Raw genomic sequence first — 14,346 nt, forward strand, 5'->3', positions numbered from 1 at the left:
GGGGCCTGTTATTCCAGTCCCCGAGCCCTTCTGTCACACCCAGGGCCCGTCATTCCAGTCAGGGGCCTGTCATTCCAGTTCCAGAGCCCTTCTGTCACACCCAGGGTCCGTCATTCCAGCATAGAGCCTGTCATTCCAATCCCAGAGCCCATCTGTCACACCCAGGGGGTCGTCATTCCAGTCAGGGGCCTGTCATTCCAGTCCCAGAGCCCTTCTGGCCCACCCAGGGGCCGTCATTCCAGTCAGGGGCCTGTCATTCCAGTCCCCGAGTCCTTCTGTCACACCCAGGGCCCGTCATTCCTGTCAGGGGCCTGTCATTCCAGTCCCTGAGCCCCTCTGTCACACCCAGGGGTCGTCATTCCAGCATGGGGCCTGTCATTCCAGTCCCCGAGCCCTTCTGGCACACCCAGGGGCCGTCATTCCAGTCTGGGGCCTGTCATTCCAGTCCCAGGGCCCTTCTGGCACACCCAGGGGCCGTTATTCCAGTCAGGGGCCTGTCATTCCAGTCCCAGAGCCCTTCTGGCACACCCAGGGGCCGTCATTCCAGCATGGGGCCTGTCAATCCAGTCCCAGAACAGGTTATCTGAGCCCAGACACTTTCCTTCAAAATCCATTCCACGTTTTCTTTGCACCTCTTTTTTTGCTCTAATGTGTTTCAATGGAGCCTATGCAAGTCAATGGGCATTCCAGTTTCCCATTATTTCCTACGGGCATTCAAGCCTCTCCCATTATTTCCAATGGGCAATCCTGTCATTCGTTTTAGTACATCCCCCTATAAAACAGACTTCTACGATCCAAAGGTTTTTTTTAAATGGGCGCTGCTGATCCTTAACAACAGCAACGTGAAGGCTTCCAAGGACAGGAAAAAAACGTTTTTAAGGTCTAAAGACCACCCTCCATTTAATGTCAATCACACTCCGACATATATCACCCTTCAAAGTCCTTCCTCACAGCCTCGCTCTTATTGACCGAACAATGTCACGTGATAGGCGGGTTTAAGAAAGCCACGTGATGCGGAAGAGGAAGCTTGGCTGAATGGGGAGGAAAAAAAACCCACGACGAGGTTGCTAGGTAACAGCAGGGCAGGAGAGAGAGGAAAGGGTGGGCAACATGGAAGGGGAGTAAGTGTGCGCATGCGCATGGCGGCTGCTCACCCTTTGGCAGGTATGTGCATCTCTAAGCGTCTGCAGATGAAGGGGAGGCAGGAAGAAAGGGGAGGGGGGTGCAGCTAGAGCTTACCTTATTCGTAAGAATTTCTATTGGGAGGCGGAGAAGGGACGGCCCCCCCTTTGTCTTTTTGTAAATGAACCCCTCCCCCTATTTCTGCTTCCTTTATATATTTATCCCCTGCTTTTCTTCCCAGCTGGGACCTAAAGTGGCTTACAACATCCTGCTACCCTCCTCAGTTCTTATCCTCACAACAACCCTGTGAGGTAGGTTAGGCTAAGAGAGAGAATGATGGCTCCAAGGTCACCCGGAGAGCTGCCCTGCAAGCCACTGATAGGAGGAGCAAGAGATACATTTCCGATATGGAAAAAGAAGCCTGGGGAGGGAGGGTTGCCAGCTCCAGGTTGCGAAATTCCTGGGGATTTGGGAAGTGGAGCCAGGAAAAGGGGGTTGGGGGTTGGGGAGGGGCCTCATTGGGGTATAATGCCATAGAGTCCCCCCCCTCAAAAGCTGCCATCTTCTCCAGGGAACTGATCCCTGTAGTCTGGAGATCAGTTGTAATTCCAGGAGATCTACAGCCACCACCTGGAGATTGGCAAGCCTACCCAGGGGGCAGCGGCTGAAGCTTCTCTTCCACCGGTGAAACCTCTTTTTCCTCCCCCAGGTCCTACAGGTGCAGGGGTTGGTTGGGGGTAGTTACCACAGATGGAAGCCCTGGCTGCGCTTCCAGTATGCTGTTCCAGGATGGTACATGAGAACAACCGGGCAGAGCAGGCGTACATTTCCTTCTGCGCAGTGTTTCCTTGAAAGCAAGGGATTTTTTAAAAAAGCCTAAACAAGGGTGGGGAGAACTTGCCAGTTCCATGTGCTATATAGCTTTGGGGGTCCCTAATACTTCTTTTTATTTACATATTGAAAATTTTTCTCTGCACAGTACACATGTAGCAGGAACTTGAGTCCAAACTTGTAGGTTATCTCAAGGAGACTTGTCTCGGATAGTTAAATTACCACTGTCTCCATCATACCTTGCCATTACAGTTCCTAGAGATACCTAGATGGCAAGGGAGATTGCTGAGCTGGAATGCAGAACTAAGATTGTCCTTCTGTCTGAGCCACCAAGGCAATACTGAGCAAGGCTGTTAATGATAGGCAGTTTTGGAGGTCTTTCATACATAGGATTTCCGCACGTCAGAAGTGATTTAATGGCACATAACAGACACACACAGAGTTACATACATGTTAGTGTTTTTTTTTTTAAACTGACAGTGCAGTCTTATGCATTTCGGCTCAGAATTAAGTCCCATTGTATTCAAATGTGCTTACTCCCAAGACTGTGTGCATCAGATTGACTAAGCTCTCTTCTTTGGCAGTGTTAATCTCACCAAAAGAAAAAGCTGCCAGAATCACAGCAATATTTATCATGTCACATTTACTCCAACCTGTCGTTTTGATTTTACCTTTGATTTCATTTTGATAAAAGGTATTAGGGATGGAATATGCTTCATATATATGTTAAAGTGAAGGTTTATCAAGCATGTATGAGTTTTTCACATCACCACAAAGGCCCTTCTTGAAGGATCCTGAGTGAATATGTTGGGAGGGAAGGTGGCATGGTGTACTTCAATCTTGTCAGAGCTTGGCTGCTAAGGAAGACTGCAGAGGAAGGCAATGGCAAAACCACCTCTGCTTCTTATTTGTCTTGAAAGCCGCTTACTGGGGGTGCCATAAGTTGGCTGTGACTAGATGGCACATATGTACATAAATAAATATGTTAGTTTTTATTTTTTTAAAAAAGGATGTATTTTACTGTATTTTATGACTGTTATGATGATGTGGTTTTATTATGATTTTAAATGTATTTATACCCTGTTGTAACCTGCCCTCGTGGGGAGGGTGGGTGAGAAGTCAAATAAATGAAATGAATGAATTTGTAAATTACTTAGAAGGACAGCTGTCTTTTATTATAGTCATCAGGTCTGCAAAGCAAATAATGCTCTGACTCTTCTAGATTGCGTGCTCACAGGGCGATTCAAACATGCAGAAATTAATGTAGTAGAATGTACTTGTGAGATTGTATCATCTTACATGGGGACTGCACCTGACATAAAACTATGCTTGGTATTAAAGCTTCCGCTCTGGAGAGAATTCTCAGAAATAGTGTAAGAGAATAGTGAACTTGGAGCTATGCATGTGTGTATTAAGATGGTCTGCCCCTGTAGCCTGATTTATCCGATTGGTTTTCAGATGGCATTAGGCAATTTTCCTGCTGATATGGTCACATTCTTGTTGATGCCCTGGTTGACCTCCAGAACGAGGCAATTACCTGAGCAATTGACCTGTTCACTCTTAGGTGCCCTCTGTCAGGTCTAAGAGCCCAGACAATTTACTGAGGGACTGAGCTAGAGTGATAGTGGAAGAAGACTTGGCACAACTCTGAGAAGGCACAGGCTAGAGCTCATTTTAAAGCCTACAATATTCTGTGCCACCATTGCATCCATTGAGTTCTGGCTTATAGGAGGAGGTGGACTGGCCTGCTGCCTGTTGCAGTCATTTTGCTAAGTACTTTGCAGATAAAATCTCTTACATCTATCATGAGTTAGACTCTTCATTAGTAGTGACAGGATCTGATAGTCCCAGAGTGCCAGTTTGTCCAGTGAAATAACATTTCAGCTTGTTCACTCAGGGGATGTGGATAGAATTTTTGGAAGATAGAGAGCTGTCAACTACTTGTATGAACTTTGTCCCTCCTGGCTGCTTAGATCTGACTGGGGTGAGGAGACAGCTGGTGGACTGGGTCTGAGAGATATTAAATGCCTCCGTGAGAGAAGGAATGGTTGCCCCTGCCTTGAAGCAGGCAGTGGTGTATCCACTCCTAAAGAAACCTACTCTGGATCTAGCAGAGTTGAGTAATTACTGTTTAATCTCAAATGTACCACTCTTGGGGAAGGTGATTGAGTGAGTGGTGGCTGGGCAACTTCAGGAATTCCTGAATAAAGTGGATTGTTTAGATCAGGGCTTTTTTTCTGGGAAAAGAGGTGGTGGACCTCAGTGGGTTGCCCTCGGAGAAAATGGTCACATGGCTGGTGGCCCTGCCCCCCGATCTCCAGACAGAGGGGAGTTTAGATCGCCCTCCGCACCGCATGGCGTGGAGGGCAATCTAAGCTCCTCTGTGTCTGGAGATCAGGGGGTGGGGCCACCAGCCATGTGACCATTTTCAAGAGGTGCCGGAACTCTGTTCCACCACATTCCAGCTGAAAAAAACCTCTGGCTTAGATCCATTCCAGTCTGGTTTCAGGCCTGATTATGGGACTGAAGCGGCTTTAGTCACCCTGGTGGATGAGATGCTCTGGGAGATGAACAGGGGAGTGCAACCCAGTGAAATCTCCTGGGCCTCTTTGTGGCTTTTGATATCGATCATGGGGTTGGGGTTGAGAGGCACTGTCCGGTGGTGGTTTCAGTTCTACTTTGAAGGTAAGTTTCAGAGTGTAGTGCTGGAGGACTGCTGCTTTGCCTCTTGGACTTCAGGCTATAGGGTTCTGCAAGGTTCCATCTTGTCCTCTCTTTATTTCAACATGAACTTAAAGCCACTGGGAGAAGTTATTCACCGGGCTGAGTTGCCACCAATATGCAGCTCTTATCACCTCTATCTAGCTCTTCCAGCAGATTCCAGGAAGGTTGTAGAAATTGTGCCCGGAAGGCACTTTTGGAATGGATGAGGGCTACCAGACTGAAACTTAATCCCAACAAAAGGGAAATGCTACTAGTGGGGAGAAGGTTTGACTCAGGAAATAGGATCTCGTTCTGGATGGAGTTGCACTTCCCCTAAAGATGCAGGTTTGTAGCTTGCATGGGCTCCTGAACCCAAGCCTCCTCTTGGATAAACTGACACTTTGGGGTCCTTATTTGGGTGGAAAGGCCATTTCAGTTCCTGTATGTCTGAAACAGCCCTAGTGGGTGATTTGTGGGAAAAATGAAACTGACAGTCCAGTTTTTGGAACTTGAAACTGTCCTACCAAGATCATGACTTAAGTAATTAACAGATGTACTTTTCAGATCTGTGACGAAAGCTTTGATGCATTGTACCAGTCGATCGGTTCAACTGCTTCTTCCCTTGACAACCTTACCTACTTTTCCCCATAGATCAGTGCCTCCATTGCCACCATGCCCAGTCCAAAGAACAGCCCGAAGAGTAGCCGCGAGAGACGGGCTCCTGGCAACAGGCTGGAGTTGTTGTCGCTCCTGAATCAGAAGAGCCAGGGGTGCCCAGACAGCCCGTCTCGGCGCAAGGACTCAGCAGCCACCAGCACCACCCAACAGGCTCTCCCCGAAGAGGACTGCATGAAACTGAACCCGTCGTTTATGGGTATTGCCCTGCGCTCCTTGTTGGCCATTGACCTTTGGGCTTCCAAACGGCTTGGGGTGTGTGCAGGAGAGGATCTTCTTGGGGCAGCGCCCGCCCCCTCATGAAGGTCATAGAGGTCTCAGGACATGGTATCCCCTGGCTAGCGGGCACCATGTATGGGCTCTGCAGAAGTGGGAGCTCAGCGGGCCGTGAGGTGCTGGTCAACCTGCTTTTTGGTAAGCGCTTCCATTCCCCTCTCTGCTCTCTGACCCAGTAAAGCCTGCTTATTAACATGCCTTCTGGTTCGCTTGCTTCCTCCTGCCGGTTGATTCTGTAGCGACTGACCCCCGTCGTCATTGGGTCTGGTGGATACTCTGCCTCCTTGACCTCCTGGGCCTGCTGTGCAGACTGTAGGAAGGATCTCTCGTAGCAGTGTTTTCCTTCTCACATTAAAAGCTACCCTATTTTATGTGGTAATGTGACTGTAACTGAAAAGCTGTTGGAACTGCAGCCGTATTAATTGGTAGAGGCATTAGGGAGCTGGAAAGGTCTTTATGTATAAATCTGGGTAAAGCTTTATCTGTTAAGTAGAACTAGTCATGAAGGATGTTCCTAGGGAGAAAGGCTTGATAAAGTATCAGTGCGTGTTACACAAAGGAGCAAACGAGTGCTGATGGACTGGAAATGTGGTTAGAAAATGGGGCTGTTTGAGAGTAAGACTGACTTTTTTGTGATGCTGCTTGTCCTGAAGTTGCTCTGTCTACCTTTTAAATAATGTAATATCCTGGGCATTGGGCTTGGTTTGACAGATAGTATCTGGCTCGTCCTTCTCTTTAAGCCCTTAATGGTTCAAGGTACTTGAAGGACCATCTCTTCCTACCCAGTCCAGCCTGCCAGTTAAAATCTTCCCAAGCCCTGATTTCCCTCCCTCCGCCTGCAAAGGTGAGGCTGATGGCAACCACGGACAGGACGTTTTCAGGGGTGGAACTTTGTGTTTGGAATGTTCTCCACTGGCTTACCTGTCCGCTGCCTGACTTTCCTTGAGGCATTGGGGTAGAACGTTTAGGTTTACACAGACACTTAATTGAGGGTTTCCATAGCTGTTTTTATGGTCTGCTGCTTGCCTGAGGACAGTCTTATTATTTATAGCCCGTTGAATATTGTTTTATGCTGTTCCTATGCCCATTTCTGTGCCCCTGGTTGGTTTTTTAAAAATTGTTTTGTTAATTATTCTTTTGTTTTCCTTTTAAAAATGATTTTTTGTATTTTTTTAACCTTGTGAGCTGCCTCGAACTATTTTCTAGAAAGGCAATATATAAATTCTGGAAATAAATAGAATAATATCTAGGCCTTGGTTTATTCTTTGGTGATGCTACAAACATAACCTGTAATTCTCTTGTGGTTGAAGAACTGGGACCGTTTGAATGAATATAGATTTGGCCTGAATGGCCCAGGGTAGCATGATCTCATTAGAGCTCAGAAACTAAGCAGGGTCAGCCCTGGGTAGTACTTGGATGGGAGAACACCAAGGAAGTCCATGGGTGCTACACAATGGCAAACCACCTGTTCATCTCTTGCTTTGAAAACCCTACAGGTTGCCATAAGACAGCTGTGACTTGATGCCAAAAAAAAAGCAGTGATAGTAACAATAAATCCTTAAATGCTTATCAGTATACCCTACCCTGAGTTTTCATAGGCAAGAACTTCCTTGCACCTTAAGAGTGTCAGCTTATGGTTCAGACAACAATACTTTTCTTATGGTACCATCCTTAGCAGAGTTATGGCTTCTAAGCCAACTGACTTCACTGGACTTAGAAGAGTGTAACCCTGCTTAAGTTGACAATATACATCTCTAAGACTTGTTGTTTATAGTGTTCCTCCTCTTAAAAATGTCTCTATTCATTGTTCTCCCAGCTCTGGTTCTTGATCTTGTTTTGGTGGCGCTAGTGAAAGGACTGGTGAGAAGGCGGCGCCCGACCCACAACAAGATGGATATGTTCGCCACAGTCTCCGTGGACAAATATTCCTTCCCGTCAGGCCACGCAACCAGAGCTGCCATGGTTTGCCGGTTTGTTCTCCACCACCTTATCCTGGCTGTCCCTCTGCGAGTCCTAGTGGTCCTTTGGGCCTTCATTGTGGGGATTTCCCGAGTCATGCTGGGCAGGCACAATGTGACTGATGTGATCTTTGGGCTGGTCATGGGCTACATGCAGTACAGTGTGGTAGAGTACTTCTGGCTGTCACCCATCAGTGCTCCTGCTCTCTTCATGGTGTGGAGTTGACGATTCTTAATGGGGCAAGTCCAAGCATCATTGGGCTGCTTGTAACACAAAACTGTGAAAAAAAATCATCAAGCTTTATCTGTTCAGCTAGGTGTACGGGCAAGACCAGCAAAATTCATTCTGAAGGGCACGTATGCTACTTTGGCCTGCAAGAGTTAATCGGTGCCATATTGTTCTCTGAATGGGCATCAACTAATCCATAAAACAGCACAAACTATCGAGCGGTAAAACTTTCCAGGTGTCAAAATACTAGAACTTCAAACCACCTCTGGAGATCACTAGCCTCTTGTATGATACTTATTTTTCAGAGGATTTGTGACAGCAGCAATCCCTGCGAACAGACATATATACAGCGCACCTGTAGCAAAACCTCGGTAGGCTCTTGCAGAAGTGACAGGTGGCATTTTTTTATACAATGTTTGTACAGTAGAAATCGTGTAAACTGTTTGCATGTGCTGTATGCGCCGATAGCTTGCTTTTGAAATTGAGATGATGTTGTATTGTGTGGCTGTCTGACTTGAATGCATGATGAACTTTCATTTTCGGGGCACTTTCCTGGACCCTCTGAGTTTTAAAGCTTTGGTTTGCTGATCAGTCTTACTTGGATATGGCTGTTGTCTGCTTTCTCCAGTAGTTTCAGTCACTCCAGTTCTTCCTAACGGAGCTTCCATTAAAAAATTGGTATCTGAGCAGTTTCAGGGGAGCGAAGCGAAGAAGGAGATTTACACTTACCGCAAAAGGCTGTCTAGCTGATTATTTCATTATCCCAGATAATTTCCCTGTCCGATAGATTTTAAAATTCCTGGATTTGCTCAATATCTCTGAAGTGGTAAATATATAATGGATTGGATCCAAGTCATCCAACCAGTTTTTCTACTGGTGAAAAAAGAAGGAAGAGGGTCCCCTTTGACCTCCAAAAAGACTACCTTGGTGTGTGTGTGGGGGGGGGGGGAATGGTGATAAGATCTACTTGTGTGAAAGCTATGTGGGATGTCAGCTGTAGCAAGGAGGTGAACTGAGTGAGAAAGCTTGCTGGATCCAACCCAATAAGCTGTAAATAAATTAAAGCACTCTAGGGTGCTGCAGGTAGATTAGTGGAGCAGTTCTAATCAAACTTCGAAATCACTGCCAGCTAATTTGGAGCTATTTATATAGAAATGAAATACCAGTCCGTTTCTGTGGAAGCCACAGCCCTTGAATTATGAAGTTGCTCTTCTGGATTATTTAGATGCTATTGAATTGAAAAAGTAATTTGAAAACACAATCTGCTTTACACAGGGAAGGCCCTGAAAGTAACCTCAACAGTTGCTTATGTCTACATGCATCAAAGAGCAAACCCAGAAATTCTGTGCATACCAGGGAGGGAAGGAAGAAATGCATTTCATGCCTGCTGAGTAGAAAGATAAAGCTTCTGAACATTGTGAATCGACACAAAAAGCTAGTGCTGTTGGAAAAACTTGAAATCTGATTTGTTTACTCTTAGCAAAACTTGTATGAGTAGCTACATATCAAACAATACTGTTTTAATAAACTACATACACTTGCACAAAATAATTACAAACATTTCAAACGAGAAATAGAGCTGCGCCCTGAAGTACCAAAGGATATTTTTTCCAACATGGCAAATAGGAAAAGAATTAAGTCGAAAAAGACATCAAGTCCATAGAAACCAAAAGGACAGTTTATTGTTTGAGCTGAGAAATATGTAGACCAATTTTACTATGCAGAAACTAATTTCTAGAGGAAAAACTTGGCAATAAACATACCTCCAATGGACTTAGTCCAATATTTTTGATAATTCTGCAAGAAAATATTTCATTTGATCCCCTTCTCCCCCTCCCACCAAAGTTATGTTTCCATATTAGACCTTGACTGTGAGGTAGGAGAGAAACTTTCACATATTTTTTGTAATTTTTTGCCCAATCTTTTAAATTTTTTGGACAAAAAAATCATTTAAATAGTAGCAATTGCTTAATTACATACTATGTTTTCCTTTTGCCCTCCCTGGGTCTGCACAATCAGCGAATGGAACAGCCATGGCTCAGTGGCTGAACATCTGCTTGGCATACGGAAGGTCCCAGGTTCAATTCCTGGCATCTCCAGTTAGCAAGATGATGTGAAAAGACCTCTGCCCGAGACCCCGGAGAACTGCTGCCAATCAGAGTAGACGATCCTCACCCTGATGGACCAAAGGATTCATCACAAGATGGCTTCATAAGTATTGTAAATTCTGTGCTGGGGACTTAATTCCCAGGAGTGTAGGGGTCCGATTCAAATCTGGGCTGTGGTGCATGAGGAGAAGGGACTTAAACCTCCTTCCCATGCTGTTTTTCTTACTACCACATGTGCAGATTCCAGCAGGGCAAATAGTGGCTCTCCGGGGCTGTTTCCTGTTGGGAAAACAGCTTGGTCTAAGCCCCTTCTCCCCACGTGCCACAGTTCTCATCTGAATTGGATCCTCATTCTCCTGGGAGTTAAATCCCCTCCATGGAACTCACGATGCATGTCTGACAGAGGCACAAGGAAAACATAACATGTAGGGAAACATAACAGTTTAAAATTTGGTATTACTTTTTAGTAGCTGCCAAGAACCCCCACCTCCCTTTAGTTGCAATGCAATATTTGTGATACGTTTTTTAGATGCAACTTTGATAATGAGTCTCGGAGTGTGCAATGTTAATTTGGTGGCAATTGTCCCCAAGGTAAGGAACAGAAATGCCAGTTTGCTGTTTGTTTCAAGTGCCTTTACTGTATTTTGATGGCATGAAAGAAATGCTAATGAATGCCAGGAAAAATTGCGTGCAGAAGTTATTTAATACAGGCATAGTTCTGTGGAAGAGGATTATTTTTTGAGAGGAGTGGGAAAATGTGGCAGAATAGCCTAGCTCTTTACTCTTGCTTTGGGAAAGCAAAACATACAGAGGAAGGAGTTTCAAAACAACTATAAAACAATTTCTTGGACCTAGAATATACAGCAGAGGGTGATGGATGAAAGAGCCATGTAGTTTTGCAGACTTGCTGGAATACTGGTGCCTTAAGGGTTAAAATAGCGAGATTATCTTTTATGACTCCCACTTTTATAGCTGTGAATTGCCTCCGCTTATGGCCAACCCAAGTTCAGCAAATTATCTTCCAGCAGGGGAATATCTTTTTGCCCATCTATACAGATACTTTTTAAAAAAGGCAAGTCCATTTGATGTCAGAGGTTTTAAATGTGTTTAAATTTGCGTTGCCCTATCTGGTCCTTCTTTAGGGTGGATTTTCAAAGACCAACTGGACCCATTGATATCTAAACACTTCGAATGTAAAGAAGCTATAACGGAGGGGCTAGAGCCACATCAGTTAGCAGTTCTCTAATATATTTCAACAGGTTTTTCTTTTCCTGGCAGGAGGAACGTCTTCTGTTTTAGTAGTCACTGTAAGATTAACTTTCAACATTTAAAGTGTCTTGTCTGGACGTTTCCAGTTTATCAAATACCATTTCTTATTGGTGTAAAAATGGCTAGAAACAGGGCTTTTTTTCCGGGAAAAGAGGTGGTGGAACTCAGTGGGTTGCCCTCAGAGAAAATGGTCACATGGCCGGTGGCGCCGCTGAGCGGCATGGATGGCAATCTAAACTCCCCTCTGTCTGGAGATGAGGGGGCGGGGCCACCGGCCATGTGACCATTTTCAAGAGGTTCCGGAACTCCGTTCCACCGTTTTCTCGCTGAAAAAAAGCCCTGGCTAGAAACATACATCATATCTTTGTTTACAATATCTTCAGTATTTTTTTTTACTGTCTAGTGCTGTACAAAGAGGCCTTCATTTCTGCCTTAGTGCCGTCTGTGTAAAAAGCGTGTGTTCCCTGCCTGTATTGCATATTGTGCGATAACTGACTATAATCCTTGTCACTGGTTGGGCTCACCAGTCTGTCTGCTGTCTTAGTACTTGTATCCACCAAACACAACATCTGGCTGGCACTCTCCTGATATTCCTGTATCTTCTTTGTTCTACAAAAGATCCTGCTCCATCCCTAGCTGTATCTCTTCTCTGATCAGAGTGCTGGCTTCATGGAGAAAAAAACACTTTTATAGATGTCTGTTCAGTGTCCTCACCTCCTAAGAGCCACCGCTGGCCCAAGTGACTTGCCAACGAACTTTCTGCCTCCATTTAAGTAAATGTGCAGCTGAGCAGGTCCTAATATTGTCTGCATATGCTGTTCTGAGCACTCCGAGAGCTTGCTTAGTTCTCAGTTACTGATGTGTTTTTGTAGCAATATAGTTCCATATGTTCTGTAAGCTTTGTACAAGCAGTGTAGATATCATCCTGTGTGGCTTTTGTGTATTTGTTGCCGGGGGTGTGTGGGTGGGGGAGTTGCTGTCTCACAAACAATTGTACATGCCTCATCTTCAGTGAAGCATATCTGGCAGCTGGTTAATCACCCTGTGACAGCGATGTGGTGTGCCATTGTATGTGTCTTGCTTCAACAGAGCTTGTGCTGGAGCCATTTCTTTTGTAAACCAGGCTGCAATATTTGGAGGAAATACCACTGCTGTCTGTCTTGTGTGTGATGCTTCAATGTGATTTCTAGCAACCCAGTTATCTGTCCATTTGCATAGTACGATCTTTCCCTGTACTATAGCAAGTGTTGGGTTCCTTCCATCTCTGCCTTTAATATTAAAGAGTTAAACACCCTCATACATTTGTGGTTTGCTTCTGTACTCGTTAGAAAGCAAAATCCAACCCTCTGTAATGAATGGAACATACGGGTTGTTGTGTGGGTGTGAGAATCTCAGGCAGTTTTTGTCCCTTGTGCTTTCCTTATTTTTATTTACATCATTTAAACCCCGCATTTCTCCCCAATGGGGACTCAAAGTGGATTGCATAATTCTCCTGTTCTCCATTTTATCCTCACAACAACCCTATGATGTAGGTCAGGTTGAAAGAGAGTGACTGGCCCAAGGTCACCCAGCGAGCTTCCATGGCAGGAAAGGGAATCGAACCAGAGCCTGGCCAGGTTCCTGTCCTTATTGAGCTGTTAGTGCCTGTCTGGAGATAATGCCTCTTGTACATGGTCTCTACCCTCTTGGAAGTTGCTGGTAATTCCACAGGTGCTGGTAATTCCACCGTGGCAATGTATCATTTAAACAAGCAGGGCAGGACTGCATTGCTGGCCATATGTGCAGAAGTCGTGGCCATCTGGGAATGGGCTATTGTCAGCAGAGTCTCCATGCATGCCATTCACATTGCAGGTACAGACAATGCCAAAGCGGATGTGCTAAGCAGGCAATTGAATGCCAATCATGAGTAGTCTCTGCATGACCCCTCTCTCGAAGTTGTGTTAGCCCAGCGGGGGGGGGGGGGGACCAGAGGTAGACCTTTTTGCTGCTGCATCCAACACAAAGGCGCTTCTCTTTTGTTCTCTGGCAGAGAGCGACCCCAACTTGTTGGGAGACGCTTTCCAGCACACATGTTCAGGCCAGATGCTCTATCCCTACCATTCCCCCTGATTGCAAAAGTGTTGTGCAAGATTCAGTAAGACAACACAAACTGCATTCTAGTAACTTCCTTCTGGCTGAGGCAAATCTGGTTGCCAAAGTTACCAGAGCTGGCCAAACGGACATACATTACACTGCCAGTAGTCCCAGACATTCTGATATGGGGAGACCTGTTTCACCACGATCCAGAGAAATTACACCTGACAGCCTTGCATATATGCCCCAATCCCTAGGCTGCTCTCAGGAAGTACAACTTGTGATCCTGAATGCCAAGAGGCCTTCCTCTAGAAGGTCCTATACATCAAAATAGACATGTTTTGTGCACTGGGATGGCAACAAGGGTGTGTCTCCATCTACATGTGCACTATATGATGTCCTGGAATATTTGTGCACTTTAAAATCAAAAGGCCTGGCCACGACTTCGTTGAAGGTGCACCTAGCTGCTATATTAGCCTGTCATGAGCGGGTTGATGGACATACAGTGTTCTCTCACCCAACTTCTAAAAAGTTTCTGAAGGGGATGTTTAACCTTCATCTGCCTGTCACACCTCCTGTTTCCCAGTGGTCATTGGTGTTCTCACAACTTATGTTAAAACCCTTTGAGCCCTTAGAGTTGCTTCCTTGAAAAGTGTGTTTCTTAGTTGCAGTAACTTCTGCAAGGAGAGTGAGTGAACTCTCTGCACTTAGATCTGACCTTCCCTTCATCAGAATCTATTCTGACAGGTATAGGTGGTACTTAACACCAAAAAAGCTTGCCACTGCTAACAAACAGTTGTCAAACAAATGTTGGAAATGTAAGGAGCACGAAGGTTCTTTGTTTCATATGTGGTGGACTTGTCAAAAGGCTAGGGACTTCTGGTCTAAAATATGTGCTGAAATGTCTTTGATATTACAATATAATGTTGCTAAAAATCCAGAAATGTTATTATCATCTTTACACTTAGAAGAGGTTAATAGAAATGATAAGATATTGTTATATTATAGTAGCAGCAAGAACTCTATACGCTCAATATTGGAAAAAAGAAGAAGTACTGAATATTGAAGAATGGACAAGGAAGCTGTTGTACATGGCCGAAAT

General features: G+C 45.2%; 1 protein-coding gene across 1 annotated transcript; it reads left to right on the forward strand.

The window, feature by feature from the left end:
• The first annotated feature begins 4,951 nt into the window (after nt 1–4,951).
• On the forward strand, nt 4,952–9,145 carry LOC129329712 (polyisoprenoid diphosphate/phosphate phosphohydrolase PLPP6-like). Its single transcript, XM_054979276.1, is given in 4 exon segments — nt 4,952–5,001; nt 5,308–5,599; nt 5,602–5,745; nt 7,424–9,145. Coding segments are annotated over 4 exon segments (810 nt in total). The 5' UTR covers nt 4,952–4,995; the 3' UTR covers nt 7,792–9,145.
• The last annotated feature ends 5,201 nt before the right edge of the window (nt 9,146–14,346 follow it).

This window comes from Eublepharis macularius, chromosome 5 (assembly GCF_028583425.1).
Source record: "Eublepharis macularius isolate TG4126 chromosome 5, MPM_Emac_v1.0, whole genome shotgun sequence".
Lineage (NCBI taxonomy): Eukaryota > Metazoa > Chordata > Lepidosauria > Squamata > Eublepharidae > Eublepharis > Eublepharis macularius.